The sequence below is a fragment of the Mixia osmundae genome, assembly GCF_000708205.1.
Source record: "Mixia osmundae IAM 14324 unplaced genomic scaffold scaffold_5, whole genome shotgun sequence".
In the NCBI taxonomy this organism is placed as follows: Eukaryota; Fungi; Basidiomycota; class Mixiomycetes; order Mixiales; family Mixiaceae; genus Mixia; species Mixia osmundae.
The window spans coordinates 779,199-792,514 of record NW_014575559.1 but is presented as its reverse complement, the minus strand read 5'-3'; the positions used below and the strand labels follow the sequence as shown (position 1 = coordinate 792,514).

Sequence of the window (13,316 nt, the reverse complement as noted above, 5' to 3'; positions counted from 1 at the left end):
TGTCATTGTCGTTCTGGTGCGCTCATTGGCGGCATGAGCAGAGCTCCGACTTTGTTGCCAACGTGACGCCGTCGCGAACACCCGTCTGGCTGTCGTCCGGTGCTGACGCAGGTCGAGTAGCAGATCCCGCAGAATGCGCATAAGACGAGCTCGACGCTGAAGCGCAGGATTCGAGTAGGCCGGCAGATCTGCGTCGGCGAGCTGGCAGCGACTGATGCTAGCAAGCGATCATAGTTGTGCGAGCAGCAGTCGAGAGAACGATCGGTATGGACGGCTCGTAGCTCAGCCACGCATTGGGAATCAATGACCGTGTGAAGAGCATGCTAAGCTCCGTCGACTTCTCTGCGCAGATCGGCGAGCTCTTTCTCTTGCTCGATCAGCGTCGCTCTGAGCTCTTCCAGATCGGTCAAGACGGTCTTGCGGGCTTCTTCTAGCTTTGCAGCTTCCTTGGCTTCCGTGTCGAGAGTGAGCTCGCCAATATTGCCGCCCACGCCAAGGGGTAGACCTTGCTCCATACTGGGAGGTAATCTCGAGGTCTTGGGCAGAGGCGTAGGCGCGGTCTCTGTCATGATATTGTATAGCGCTTCTGTTGGATCTTGGAAGACAATCTCGTCATATTGCCACGAATGGATAGGCGACAGAACGGCTTCTTTGCCTGAATCGCCCGGCAGCTTGACGAGTGCTAATCCGTCACGCCAGTAGGTCGAGGCGTTGGGCGTAGCTTCGTCTGCTGTGAGCGAAGGCACTGCCGTCCATGGATGGAGGCGGATCTCGTGATAGAGCGACAGAGGTTTCTCTGATGATTCGGGGACAAAGTAGACTTTGATGAGCACCTCAAACTGGCCCCATCCCGTCTCTGTGACCTCAAAGGGCGGTCTATCGATGCCTGCATGTCGCATCAGCCCGAGAGAGTTCCGCACCATCGAATGAGCGTACTTCTCGTCGGGTTAGCATAAGTGTCGTGGAGCTTAAAGGTGACTTTCTTGATAAAGTAAGAGAGATCGTCGCAACCTCCTATCGCCTGCCCTGAGCTTGGGCCCTGACCGCGCGACGAGCTCGTGGATGCAGGGAGGGGAGAAGCGGCGGATCTGAGGCCGACTGTCCATCGGTGCGTGTGTCCTGTGGGAGCAGGTTCGCCAGGTTTGAGCAAGACGGCGGTGTTGCCGTAGATGACTGGTCGATGGATTGAGATGCCCTGACGTGGTCATTGCATCAGTACCTACGTCTTGCGGTGCGCTGAGAGAGAGTGTGTGTGTGTCATACCTTGATGCGCTTGTTGCTCATCCTGTGAGCCGAGTTGTTCGTCGTCTGCCAGCTGCGAGCCTGGCGACGAGTCGAGGAGAGCAACGCGATGATCAACTTTGCAGCGACGGCCGTAAGGAGTGTCCGAGCCCCCGTGGCAGCGCCCTAGAGCGTCCTGCGAGCGTCTGGAGGGCAACAGGGCATACAAGACCACGTCGACATCAGGTCAATCGCCCACAGAGACGACTCGACAGCGTCTGTGCAAAGATCGATAAGGCGCTCGTGTGCAGCCAACAGCAGCGTCACGGGCAGACGAGCACGACTGCACAGGCACTGCACACGCTTTCACTCGAGCTTGGGTGCCCAATGAAGCGAGTCTCTTGACACTGGCGCCAGTTTGACACCGCAGAGCCCGCACGAGCGTGTCCTCAGCTGTTCTGCTCAAAGTCTCATCTCGCAGCTCAACCTGCTTGAGCCTGCCGGCCTTGGTCTCCTGAGCCATGGCCACTCAACCATCAGACGAGCATGCTGCGCCAGGACAGGAAGCCGAGACTGGCGAAGCGAGCAATGGCATCGTTGACAGCCGACCCCTCACGCCACCGCCTCGCTCTTCTTCCCTTCTCGGCTCGGCTTCTCCATCACAAGACACCAGAGAGTCTATCGATTCGCCCAACAGGAAACGGAAGCCCGCTTCGCCTCATACGCGTACGCCGCGACCCTCGACCGCGATAAAGGCGACGCCTGCTAGCTCGGCCAGTGTACAGGACACCTCGCATACTCTCGCCGGCGTCACCTCTTCCAGCATCAAGAGCAGCGAGATGGAGAGGCTGCCTTCATACACCGGCACACCTGCTTCATCGCCCGACGACACACCTCGCAAGCGGATCAAACTAGACCAGGATGATAGTCCGTCGACTTATTTGGCGGATCGCTTTGCACCGGCAGTAGAAGTGCAGGAGAACTCACACGAGGGCGACGATCTCGTCGAGCTTGCTCTAGATTATGCTAATGACCCCACGCGAAGGTCGAGCTCGTCTCCCCCTGTTGACCTGTTAGATAAATCGCCAGACTCGATCTCGCAGCGGCGCGTCAAAGTGTACAGGCTGCAAGGCGAATCTTGGACCGACCTAGGCACCGGCTTTTGCTCCGTCTACCCTGTCTTACCTGCTGCATACGCTACCGAAAGCGACGTGCGCGAGCCAACAGAGGGCTTGGGCCTGATAGGATCCGTGCAATTACTAGACGATAGCGCGACTCATGCAGACGAAGATGGTCCTTGGATCGTCGTCAAGGCAGAGGCTGCTTCGCCTGCCAATTCCTCATCGCCTACCAAAGATTCAGAGAGCAAACCGGGCAGCGACGACGCGTCGGACAGATTACCCAAGGACGCACTCATCTGGAAATCGGGCATGAGACGCGTCATGTTCGCGGCTGCTAGCGGCGGTTTCATATCGCTCGACAACGAAGATCACAAGCTCGGTTATCAGCGTCAGCAAGGTCAGCTCGGGCTCTGCGTCAGGACGCTATTGCGTACTGACTTGCTCGCCCGACAGACACTCTGATCGTTTGGACGGAAGCAGATGGGACCGATATGGCTCTCAGCTTTGCCAACGTGCAAGGTTGTGCAGACGTTTGGGAACTCGTCGAGAAAGTGCGGATGTACTTTGAGGCCAACGGAATGACGACGACCTCTTCAGGCCAGTCCTTGCAAAGCCGTCTTGCTCATCAGATCCTGACGTGATGCGGACAGATGAGCTCGGACCTTCTCGGTCTGTGACGGCTTCGCCTGCAAGTAGAGCCCTAGCCGATGTCGATCTGCCCGAACCCAAGCTCGGCAATCTGCGCGAGATTGATAATTACATCAGGCGGATATCGCGACCGGTCTCGGGCAGGGATGCCATCGTCAATACAATACTAAGAACGGCAAGTTGGTCCATGCTTGAAGAAGCGCGTTTGCTCATTCGTAGGGGTCTTCGCAGGCCTTCTTGCGCAAGCTGGTGCAGGTGCATCAAGAAGCGGAAGATCTAGAGAGCTTAGACGATCTGCACCTCTGCTGCATCCTCATGCAGAATATTCGTGAGTGTATCCTGATCAACTTGTTCTACCGCTGACCGACTGCCAGTACTCCTGCACGATAATAATCTCTTTGAATACATCATGCAGGAGGACATCTTTCTTGGCATAGTCGGCTTGCTCGAATGTGAGTAGCAACACTGACGAACGCATGATAGCTGCTCATGCCCAAGTACAGATGACCCCGAGTTTCCGACGATGAAGGCATCTTACCGCGAACATCTAGGCAATCCGAGCCTCTTCAGAGAGGTCGTGCCGTTTCGAGATGCGTCTCTACAAGCAAAGATACACCAGACCTATCGGTTACAATACCTCAAGGACGTCATCCTAGCAAGAATATTAGACGATCCAACCTTTTCAATGCTGAATTCACATATCTTCTTCAATCAAGTCGATATCGTGCAATCTCTACAGAATGACGATGACTTCTTAGCAGAACTCTTCGGCATCAAGCTTGACCCTTCTTCGCCAGAACAAGTCGAAGAGACTGTGTCGCCGCAAAGGCAAAAGCAATACGATGTCATCTCGTTCTTGCAGGCTTTCTGCCAGATGGCGAAGAACCTACAACAACCAATGCGAACCCAGTTCTTCCGCTCCCTTGCGGACCGAGGCATCCTATCTTTTGTCGAGATCGCTCTAGCGTGGACACACCAGCCAACAGCGCGTACGGCAACTATCGACGTTCTCATGATGATCCTCGAACACGATCCAAACAGCGTCAGAGAACACTGTCTCGTCCAACACGAGGCGGGCAAGAGAAGTCTTGTGTTCTCTCTCATTGACATATTACATGTCGAAGCCGAATTGGGTATCAAGGGCCAGATGGCAGAAGCACTCAAAGTGCTCATCCAGACGCCAGACATGGCTCAGGAGGTACGCTAGCTGCTGATCTCTCGTGGTCGTTGCGCTGACAGACCAGCCAGGCCGCACAAATCGGGCTGAGAGCGAAAGTAGAAGACCCACAAGCGGAAAAGTTTCTGCAGTACTTCTACGATAAGTGTGCTCAGACACTCATCAAGCCGTTGCTCGATCTCGAAGGACCCTTTGACCCATCACAGACGCAGATCGCGCTCTACGTTCATCTTTGCGATCACCTTTGCTTCTTCGTCAACGCGGGCAGCTTCAGGTCGAAGTACATGATCTTGTCTTCTCCCGTTTCGCAAAAAGTCGCCTTCTTGCTGCTCTCGAAACCGAAACATCTCAGATTAGGTGCGATCTTTCACAAAGACGATGCCGTTCGTACAGCGCTGACGCTCTAGCCGTAGCGGCTCTGCGTTACTTCCGAGCGTGTATAGGGCGGCAAGACGACTTTTATAATCGATACCTGACAAAGGAAAACATCTTCGAACCTGTTCTGTCAGTCATCGAGGGCGAACGCGAGAAGGACAATCTCGTCGTGTCTGCTTGCTTGGAGTTCTTTGAGAAGATTCGTACGTCAGGCGCCAAGATTCTCATCAATCATCTCGTAAAAGAATTTGGCTCAAGAATTCGCGGTCTCGCTCTGGATTATCCCACTTTCGAAGCGCTCGTCAATAAATGGGAGCAGATCAATGAGCCACCGCCTGCGGCAACGTCAACAAAGGAAGAAGACGCTTCAAGCAAGCAGAGGCCGGGCGAGGGGATACCTGGTAGAGCGCTCGATATAGAGGAAGAAAGTTGGTTCAACGAGAGCTCATCTGACGACGAAGAGAAAGGGAGAACGAAAGGCGAATCTCGCAAACGATCCGGGGGTGAGCTGCCTGGCAGAGAAAGCAAACAGTCCACACCCATCAAATCCCCAGCGCTCGTTTTTGGGTCTGCTTTGGGCGCACAGAACGCTCGGACAAAAGGTTTGGTCGACTATGAAGGAGAGGATAGCGACGAGGAGCAAGACTCGAGCACGAGCGCGCCCCTCGCTGCATCACTAGAGAGTCCGTTAGCTCATGCGCCTCATGAAGAGCCACCGCCGCTCAAAATGCTAGAAGAAGAGCAAAGGTCCAGTGAGGAGAACGAAGACAAGCTCGGTCAGCTGAGTGCAAAGAAGCGGTCCAGCCCGCTGCCGAGCATAAAAGCGAGATTAGGGCAGCTCGGCGTCAAATCGGGCTTGAAGATCAATCTGGGGGGTAAGAAGCCGTGAGAAGAATCGAACAAGGTAGTGCTGTTGGTCTCTCGTTCGTTTTGGAGAGATCGTGTAAGGTTGTATGCAACACGAGAGCAGTGCGAAGTGAGATTTTTGCAGGTTTTGCGGTACAATGAGATGCAAGGTAGATGCGTACAAACATGGACGAAGGTTCACTGCGGAGCGCATCGCAGATCAGCACCGTCTTTGGAGATCGGAAGCAAGAGACTTGCCCATTCTAATTCGCTGCACGCGAAGAGCGTACAAATCAGAGTCTGTGATAGATGATTAGAAGGATCACGCACCCGTTACATCGAGAGAAGAGGTAGTCTTTGCCATTGATGGACATGATGCCATCTTTGAGCACAATCTTCCACTTGTTCTTCACCCTCTGTACTTTGTCATACAGCGCAATCACGAGATCACCACCCTCTTCGGCTACCTCTTCATCATCCTCATCATCTTCTGGATCGTCCAGATCTGAATCGATGGCGTCTTCGTCTCGGTCTGGCTTCTCATCCGCCCCTAACGCGGTCTTCGCATCTGTTGCTGTCAGATCTTTCGGTGAGGCTGTAATGGAGGGTTTGACATCTGACGGATAGCCATTGGCATTGGCGTTTGCAGTCGCGCTAGTGGAAGCAGATGAGCCAGAGTTCCACAGCGCTTGCTCTTGACTCGGTGCGCTCTGCATTTGCTCGATCAGGACGCAACACTATGTGAGCGTGAACAAGACGCACAGAGCTTATGGAGGTATTCTGGCTACGAGAATACGCAGGTGCAGGCGGGAGAGGCGGCAGAGCTCTCGCATAGGGCGCCATCCTGGCATCGGCAGTAAAATCTGCTACCCTTGACGTTGCCAGTTTGACTTCCCATAGCTGCCAACGCGGCCTGCTTCAGCATGGACCTTCATGTTGCAGCATGACATGATTGACCCTTTGTAATTCCTCGAGCACGGCATCTTCTATTCCCATCTCTTCAAAGTCTCCCCTGACGGCATTGATGGTGCTATCGATCGTCTGTCTATAGACATGTGGCTGAAGCAGTCACCCCACTTCAGCTTACACGCAGCATGCTGAAAGGATGCTAGCGCCTACCACTGATCTGTTCGACATGACTGCTGAGCCGGTAATAGTATTTTGTCGATGAGGATGGCCTGTCGGGACTCGACTGAGAGATCAAGGCAGTCCAATCAGGCAGACATGATCGATCAATCGATCAAGTCGTGTCTCGAGTGCTTGGCCTTGACGCAGAAAGCTCTCGAGAATGCGATGCAGCCTGCGCCAGCTTACCGCATCAGTACTTCTGCTGAGTGCCAAGACGATGTCGCTTGCCTCGCACTGTCTAGCGATATCGCTCTGCACAAGATGTCAGACCAGATGTCAGCCTGCGTCAGGCACGAACTTCGCGTCTCTCCCAATAAATTAATCGCGAGGCAATCCGAAAGGGAGGCCTCACCGCGTCAGAGAACTCGTACTGGGTCGTGCAAATGTTTTGTCTATCTGTACAAGTGTATGCTATGCCTCGAGACTAGCGGGCGTAATGTCGTTGATCAGGCCTGGCGAGGCTATTGGCTCTTGCGACCAGTAGACTGCTTCGTACGTGTAGACCAGTCCAAAGATCAGGAACAGCCCTGCTCCTCCCAGTGTTACTGCGCGATGGGTTGTATCAGTACTACCATAAGATGGAACAGGAGCACGACTGACCATGCTTGACGGAGATGCGGTTGGCAATCCATCGACCGCCCAAGACTGCGACGGCAGTACAGATCGAATGCCCGATTATCGTCCCTAAGCTCACAATGCCAACGTTCTGCGGGCAACAGAAGACGTCTCAGCACTCTATCAGCTGAAGAAAGCCTTCTCAAGCTGACATGAGCAGCACCGAGCGCAATCGTCGTTATCTGAGATCGGTCGCCCCATTCGGCAAGAAATGTGAGGACGAAGCTCTGGACGAGGATTGGGCTGAAGAAGATGGACAGCAAATTTTTCGCGCCTTCCTTGAACGTATCGCCTGCTGCCTCTCTCGACCGAGCGGGTAGGATGCCCTTGAGCGAAACCGAAGGCTGTCTCGATCGCCTCGCTCCCAGTGGCGAGGGAGAACTCGGTCTGCGCGAGGTCGAGCCGTTCGAGTGTCCGTTGAGCAAAGGCGAGGAGATGGGTATCCCGTTCGCCTGAGCTTCTTCGTCTAGTTCGCGCAATGAGGAACCTTCCTCCATATCTTGTAGATCTATCGTCTCGCCTGTTCCTCGCGAGCCAGTGAGCTGTCGCTTCGAGCTCGCCACCTCTCTCTCGGCATTCTCGATCTCCTTCTGGACCTCCCTCATCTCTTCCTCGATCGAAGCGTTTCCTCCCTCCATGCCTAAGCCCTCTTGTAACATCCTAGCCCCAAAGACGAGAAAGAGTAACGCGGCGGCAATGGTCGTGTAGCGTTTGGGGAGCAGCGTGGGTAGGACGTGGCCTAACAAGGCGGAGAGAACGGACATGACTGCCAGAGCACCCAGTGCGCCCGAGAAGATGGTCAGTCGGGGATGTCGCATGGCAAGGATAGCAGCGAGTAGGAAAGTTTTGTCGCCAATCTCGCTGTCAGACTCTGCGTCAGCCTACCCGCTTGGCGTGTGATCACGCAAGCTGACCTGACGAGGATGACGGCTGTGTGAATGCCATGATCAATGCAGGAGAATCGAATGTCAACGATGAGCTCGAGCGGTAAGGGCTGAAGCAAGCCAGGGCTGACCTATCGCTCGGTCGAGTCCATGGAGAGAAGGTATGGCAGGAATGCTGCTCGCCCACTCATCGTCCATGATGGATCGCCAGAGAGCGCGCTCTGGAGCTCAATGTCCGTCAGTCGTGCTGCTGCTCGCTGAGTGTCGCGCTGAGTTGGCTCGACGCGTCTCATCATGGTCGATTGCTATCGATAGATACAACGCCATGAAGCCATTTCGAGTGGGCACAACGAAGCGAATGCACAGACGATGCAATCTCATATTCTACTCTGACACGAGGTATGCATAGAGATCGCACGGCAAGGCATCGATACACTCGAAGATAGTGAACGACTTGACCCTCGCGCTGAGCTTAGCGTGCACCGAGAGCAGACTGGAGCGCTTCAAAGACTTCGATCTCTGCATTCGCTTCTGCTTTTTCTTCTGCCACGACGCCGAACGTTCAGTTTTGCAGGTCAGAGCTGACTATGCGACATGAGCGTACCTGCAGATCCGTTTCCGCTTGCGACCTTTTGAGCTTCACTGAGGCCGGAGCGGATTGCCTGGGATGGTTGAAACAAGATGAGCATGGGCACCCTCTGCATGCGTGACAAGCAGAAGCATACCTCTGCAGAGAATTGATCGAGAGGGTATGCCTCGACGGCGTTAATCTGCATTGCGACCGTCGTCTTTAGTCTGGCATCAAATCACCCGAGCAGGCTCGCTCACCGTCAATAGATTTGAGGGGTGGATATTCGCAAATCCGCCCGACACTGAATACACAAAGTTCATCAGCCTCAAATTCCGGCTCTGTTTCCGCAAGTGCAAGCGTCCGACGTCGCGCCAACGGACAGAATGGCAGGCAGAAGCGAAGAAGTGGGGAAAGGCGACTGACCGAACCATTTCTTTGCTTCTTGACCGTTCTGTTCGATGACCTCGACGACGCCCGGCTTGAGGGATTCGATGGAAGGCACATGATTGGCGAGGATACCCATATCGCCCGACTGAGCTGCCAAGTTGACCTGAAGTACCTCTTGGCTCTCAAAGATGACCTGTCGACGACGCAGTCGTGTCTCAGTCGAGGAGCAGATGAGCTACGAAGCCTCGACGGACCTCGTGAGGCAGAACGAGCGAGAGCCTCAGCTTGTCGCTTGCTGCTTCTGCGTAGCCTCTGCGAAGGAGTGGCTGCCTCCTGAGCACGGTAGAAGGAGCTACTGTCGCTCTACGTGAGGCCGTAGCCAGACCGTTGCGCATGACGGGCCCAATCATCATCCTCCTCTTGCGTGATCACTCGCCTGTTCGGCCTCGGCGTGCATTGGGCCAACGCGCGACGCCACCTAAACAGTAAACGCCTCAAAGCCAACACTGCCGAACAGCAAGCTCGACAAGCCAGCAGGCCTTGTGGAGTGCGAGTCTGTCTGAGAGACGAGCAAGATGGCGTTGTCGATGGCCAGTGGGCGTATGAGCTCACGAACGGGCCTGAAGCAGCTCAATGCGGCAGTACAAGCCCGTCATTTCAGCTCGACACCCGTCCCTGCTGCTACGCTTCGTGAGCTCGAGGGACGACTCAAGTCGGTCCGCAACATCGAAAAGATCACAAAGTGTCAGTGGCACGCTCGAGGGATCCGTCATGCCCCTGCTGACTAGGGCCGTTGTCAAACGACAGCGATGAAGATGATTGCAACGACGAGGTTGAACAAGGCGACCAACGCCATGAAGACCGCCAAAGGCTACGGAGCGGCCAATGCCGTCCTGTTCGACGAAGCGGAAGCCAAGACGGACAAGAAGCTCAAGACGCTCTGGATCGTCGTCTCTTCCGATAGAGGTCTCTGCGGAGGTATCCACTCTTCAGTCTCCAAGCGAGCCAAGAAGGAGATCCAAGCCGACGGGAGCGAGGGAGAGGCCAACGTCGTCATCTTGGGAGACAAGCCAAAGGCACAGATCGTCCGAGCTTACCCCCAGAACCTCGTCATCACGTTCAACCAGATCGGAAAGACGATCCCGACTTTCTCGGATGCCACCTCTATCGTCGCCCTCATTGAAGACTCCAAGGTCGAATACGAAAAGGTACGCTCCTCCATCACCTTAGCATCTGACGTGCAATGCTGACAAGTCGACGGTGCGCGCAGGTCAATCTGATCTACAACAAGTTTGTGTCTGCCATCGCCTACGAATCAGACATCATCGAGGTCTACAACGCAGAGACACTCGCCGCTTCGCCCAAATTTGCAGCCTACGAGATCGAAGACGAGGGTATGCAGAACGATCTCGCTTCCTTTGCACTCGCCAACGCAGTCTACCAAGCCCTCGTCGAAGGACACGCTGCAGAGGTGCGTCTCCGCGTCTGTGTTCTGTCAACAAGAGCTCACCGGTCGAGCTTCTCAGATCACTGCGAGAAGGAACGCTATGGACAATGCTTCCAAGAACGCAACAGAGATGATAGGCAAGCTCCAGATGCAATTCAACAGAATGCGTCAATCCGTCATCACCAACGGTCAGTCTCTCGCACCCACTCCAGCCTGTCTCGAGCTCATCCTTCTTGCTCACAGATCTCGTCGATATCGTCACGGGTGCCAACGCTCTCGAATAAAGGCTTTTTGCTCTTTGGACTTATTCTCTGAATGCATCCCGCATGTCTTTGAGCAAAAGCACGATAAAACGCGTCGATTTTTTTGAGTGACACGCGTCGAATTTGAACTAAGCTCAGCCCAAGTGATCTACATCAGCAGCTGCTAACACGCTCCCCTTTGCCAGCCATTCGACTCGAGCAGCAGCGATCCTGGCTCATCACCTCGCTCTCCTATCGTATCCAGCCCACACACACACACGCGCACGAGACGGCACTTGTCAAGCCTGCACGAGCCTGTCGCCACGGAGGAACGAGTGGCGAGACAAGGTTTGTGCCTGCGAGCGTGGCCTGCCAGCACGGGAAGAGGCAGTTCGTCGCCTTGTTGGCTCTCTCTAGACGGCCAGGATGACAGAGATACACGCTTGGAGTGACTTTGGACACAGTCCTTCGAGGCAACGCGGCCTGTCGGGCACTCGCTCTTTTGCGCAGAACGGCTACCTCTCACCGCACGAGTGGTCCTCTGGCTATGCCGATCTACCGCCTTGGAACGACGGAGAGATACCTACGACGCCCAAGACGCCTACTTCCAGGTCGGCTCATCAGTCAAGCACGCTCATGGAGTCCCCCGTCGTGCCACAGTGCGCGATAACGTAGCCGTTGGCGTATCTGAGCTGATGCCATGGGTCTGCGCCAGATTATTGGGACGGGAAACGTTCACGAACAAGGCAAAGGTGCTGAGCTACAAGCACCAGCTCAGTCCGACGAAGGAACAGCTCGGCGCATCCCCCATCTCGCCTCGTCATGGCAGGCGGCAAGCTTCTAGCTCTGCGCAGCCCCTCGACGCACTCGATGTAGAAGCGCTCTACTCGACTTACGCCGCCATCAACACAACCGACACATCAGAGCGAGGACGACGGCCGTTCTCTACTTCATTACAGCCCGGTCTATCGCTAGAACCCTCCATAAGACCACTAGACGGCTCAGCCTCGACCTCTTCATTCGCACATTACAATGCAATGCCTTTGCTGGCTATTGGCACGCCTCGCACGCCTCGCACACGACAATCTTCTGGCGTCCCTTCGCCTTTGCCTCTCGATACCATGAGCTTTCCCGATCCGCCAAAGCGGATAGAGTCGCCCGAGCCAATGCCTATCAATTTCGACGCAGACGATGACACTTCCAGTTCGACAGACGATGAAGACTTCCAGGAGACTCAAACTGGTCTAGCAGTCAATGATGACGAAGGTGATGATAATGAGCACGAAGAGCAGAATCCAGACGAAGAAGGCCAGCAAGCCCAATGGCACGCGCTAGAAGCACCCATCACCCGTTGGCGCACAGAGGTTGGCGATGAGGATGAAGATGACGAAGGAGAACCCACCGAATCTGTCAGATGGTCCTCTGGCTCCATCTCGCGCTCTCATCTACCTACCCGCTTTCTCGTCAACCCTACCAGGCAACCGGATGACAATTTTATCTCCTTCTCGACCTTGCCATCCGTCAGCGAAGAGGAACCCGCGTCATTCGTATCCGGCTCGATTCCGCTCGATGCTTACGAGGATGATGCACTGCATGTCGAAGAGAGAGCACACGAACGGGCAAAGGTATCTCGACCGAGCATGCTCAGCATATCAGATATATTGCAACGCGCTCTCGAGTTGGGCAAGAGCATGTCGCCTACTGATCCCTCGCCGGTCTTTGCACTCAAAGCGACGGAAGAACAGCCACCCAGTACTCCACTTCGCCGAACAGATTCTCAGACGTCCTCGGCGAGCAAACAGCTGGCATCCGCTCGATCCAGCATCGCTCTATCATCCTCCATGTCGTCTTCATTCAGGTGGTCCGATCTCTCTCTCTCTACCAACCACACCTCGCCCTCGAGTACAGCATCTCATGACGATGCGGGCGATCACTACAGCAGTCCACTGGCAAAGTACAACAACCAGACCCGTAGAGAATCCTTGTCTACCATCTCATCCGCACTCTCATCTGCCACCTCATCACGCTCATCAGACTCTGCTAAAAGGCAGAGCACACATCAGCAGCAGCAGACATCAACGACAACCACCACCATGCCACCTAGAGTTCTGCCTCGCGTTTCGTCCATTGCTGGCTTGCGAGGAAGCGCAATGAAGCAACAAAAAGCAAAGGATACTACATTCCAAGACTGGGACGATTATCTCGACGTTCTTCAGCGTGAAGGGAAGGAGCTCGCACCGCGTCAGAGCACTTCGTCTGGCGCTACCTCATCACTCAGGCCAGAGTCTCGCGCTTCCTTGACATCGGGAAAGACACACATGCTCAGCTTCTGGGGTGGACGACGATCGCCAAACAGTCTTGCATCATCTACGCGCAGTGGTCTTGATGACAGACCCTTGTCTGGCTCCAGTGGCAAATCACCTTCCCGGCCAGCATCAGGACTGAAAACGCACTCGAATCTCCGCAAGGTCACTTCGAACCTCTCAATGGTGTCGAAGAGCTCGTCCGTGGATGCGCCTGTCATTCCGCTGCGCGGTGGCAGTCTTAAGAAGAGCGCGTCGGCAAAGGGCAAGATGAAGGCCATCATGTAGTAAGCTGGCCTGGATAAGATGTGACAACAACAACAGGAAGACGGATGTACTGTACAACATTAC

General features: G+C 54.8%; 6 protein-coding genes across 6 annotated transcripts; 2 read left to right on the top strand and 4 right to left on the bottom strand.

Annotated features, from left to right (window-relative positions):
- Positions 1-22: 22 nt before the first annotated feature.
- On the bottom strand, positions 23-1,284 carry L969DRAFT_94614 (uncharacterized protein; the record flags this gene model as incomplete). The annotated part of the gene is made up of 4 exons (XM_014712650.1): positions 23-217; positions 339-886; positions 937-1,195; positions 1,264-1,284. The coding sequence occupies 4 exons, from the start codon at positions 1,282-1,284 to the stop codon at positions 23-25; spliced, it is 1,023 nt and encodes a 340-aa protein (XP_014568136.1).
- Positions 1,285-1,357: 73 nt separating this feature from the next.
- On the top strand, positions 1,358-5,555 carry L969DRAFT_87512 (uncharacterized protein). The gene is made up of 8 exons (XM_014712649.1): positions 1,358-2,739; positions 2,796-2,939; positions 2,993-3,165; positions 3,222-3,318; positions 3,365-3,442; positions 3,494-4,188; positions 4,239-4,524; positions 4,581-5,555. The coding sequence occupies exons 1-8, from the start codon at positions 1,743-1,745 to the stop codon at positions 5,429-5,431; spliced, it is 3,321 nt and encodes a 1,106-aa protein (XP_014568135.1). The 5' UTR covers positions 1,358-1,742; the 3' UTR covers positions 5,432-5,555.
- L969DRAFT_455513 (uncharacterized protein) lies at positions 5,384-6,696 on the bottom strand. The gene is made up of 4 exons (XM_014712648.1): positions 6,508-6,696; positions 6,346-6,447; positions 6,151-6,288; positions 5,384-6,098 (listed from the first exon to the last, which is right to left on the bottom strand). Exons 1-4 carry the CDS (start codon positions 6,523-6,525, stop codon positions 5,682-5,684), a joined length of 675 nt encoding a protein of 224 aa, XP_014568134.1. The 5' UTR covers positions 6,526-6,696; the 3' UTR covers positions 5,384-5,681.
- A 184-nt stretch (positions 6,697-6,880) lies between these two features.
- L969DRAFT_87508 (uncharacterized protein) lies at positions 6,881-8,286 on the bottom strand. The gene is made up of 5 exons (XM_014712647.1): positions 8,147-8,286; positions 8,046-8,061; positions 7,284-7,992; positions 7,117-7,222; positions 6,881-7,061 (listed from the first exon to the last, which is right to left on the bottom strand). Exons 1-5 carry the CDS (start codon positions 8,211-8,213, stop codon positions 6,928-6,930), a joined length of 1,032 nt encoding a protein of 343 aa, XP_014568133.1. The 5' UTR covers positions 8,214-8,286; the 3' UTR covers positions 6,881-6,927.
- A 185-nt stretch (positions 8,287-8,471) lies between these two features.
- Positions 8,472-9,412, bottom strand: L969DRAFT_87505 (uncharacterized protein). Its single transcript, XM_014712646.1, has 6 exons — positions 9,228-9,412; positions 9,010-9,166; positions 8,844-8,887; positions 8,741-8,785; positions 8,620-8,677; positions 8,472-8,558 (listed from the first exon to the last, which is right to left on the bottom strand). Exons 1-6 carry the CDS (start codon positions 9,366-9,368, stop codon positions 8,488-8,490), a joined length of 516 nt encoding a protein of 171 aa, XP_014568132.1. The 5' UTR covers positions 9,369-9,412; the 3' UTR covers positions 8,472-8,487.
- Positions 9,413-9,548: 136 nt separating this feature from the next.
- On the top strand, positions 9,549-13,253 carry L969DRAFT_48622 (uncharacterized protein; the record flags this gene model as incomplete). The annotated part of the gene is made up of 7 exons (XM_014712645.1): positions 9,549-9,717; positions 9,781-10,181; positions 10,244-10,444; positions 10,500-10,776; positions 10,869-11,052; positions 11,127-11,321; positions 11,378-13,253. 7 exons carry the CDS (start codon positions 9,549-9,551, stop codon positions 13,251-13,253), a joined length of 3,303 nt encoding a protein of 1,100 aa, XP_014568131.1.
- Positions 13,254-13,316: the final 63 nt, after the last annotated feature.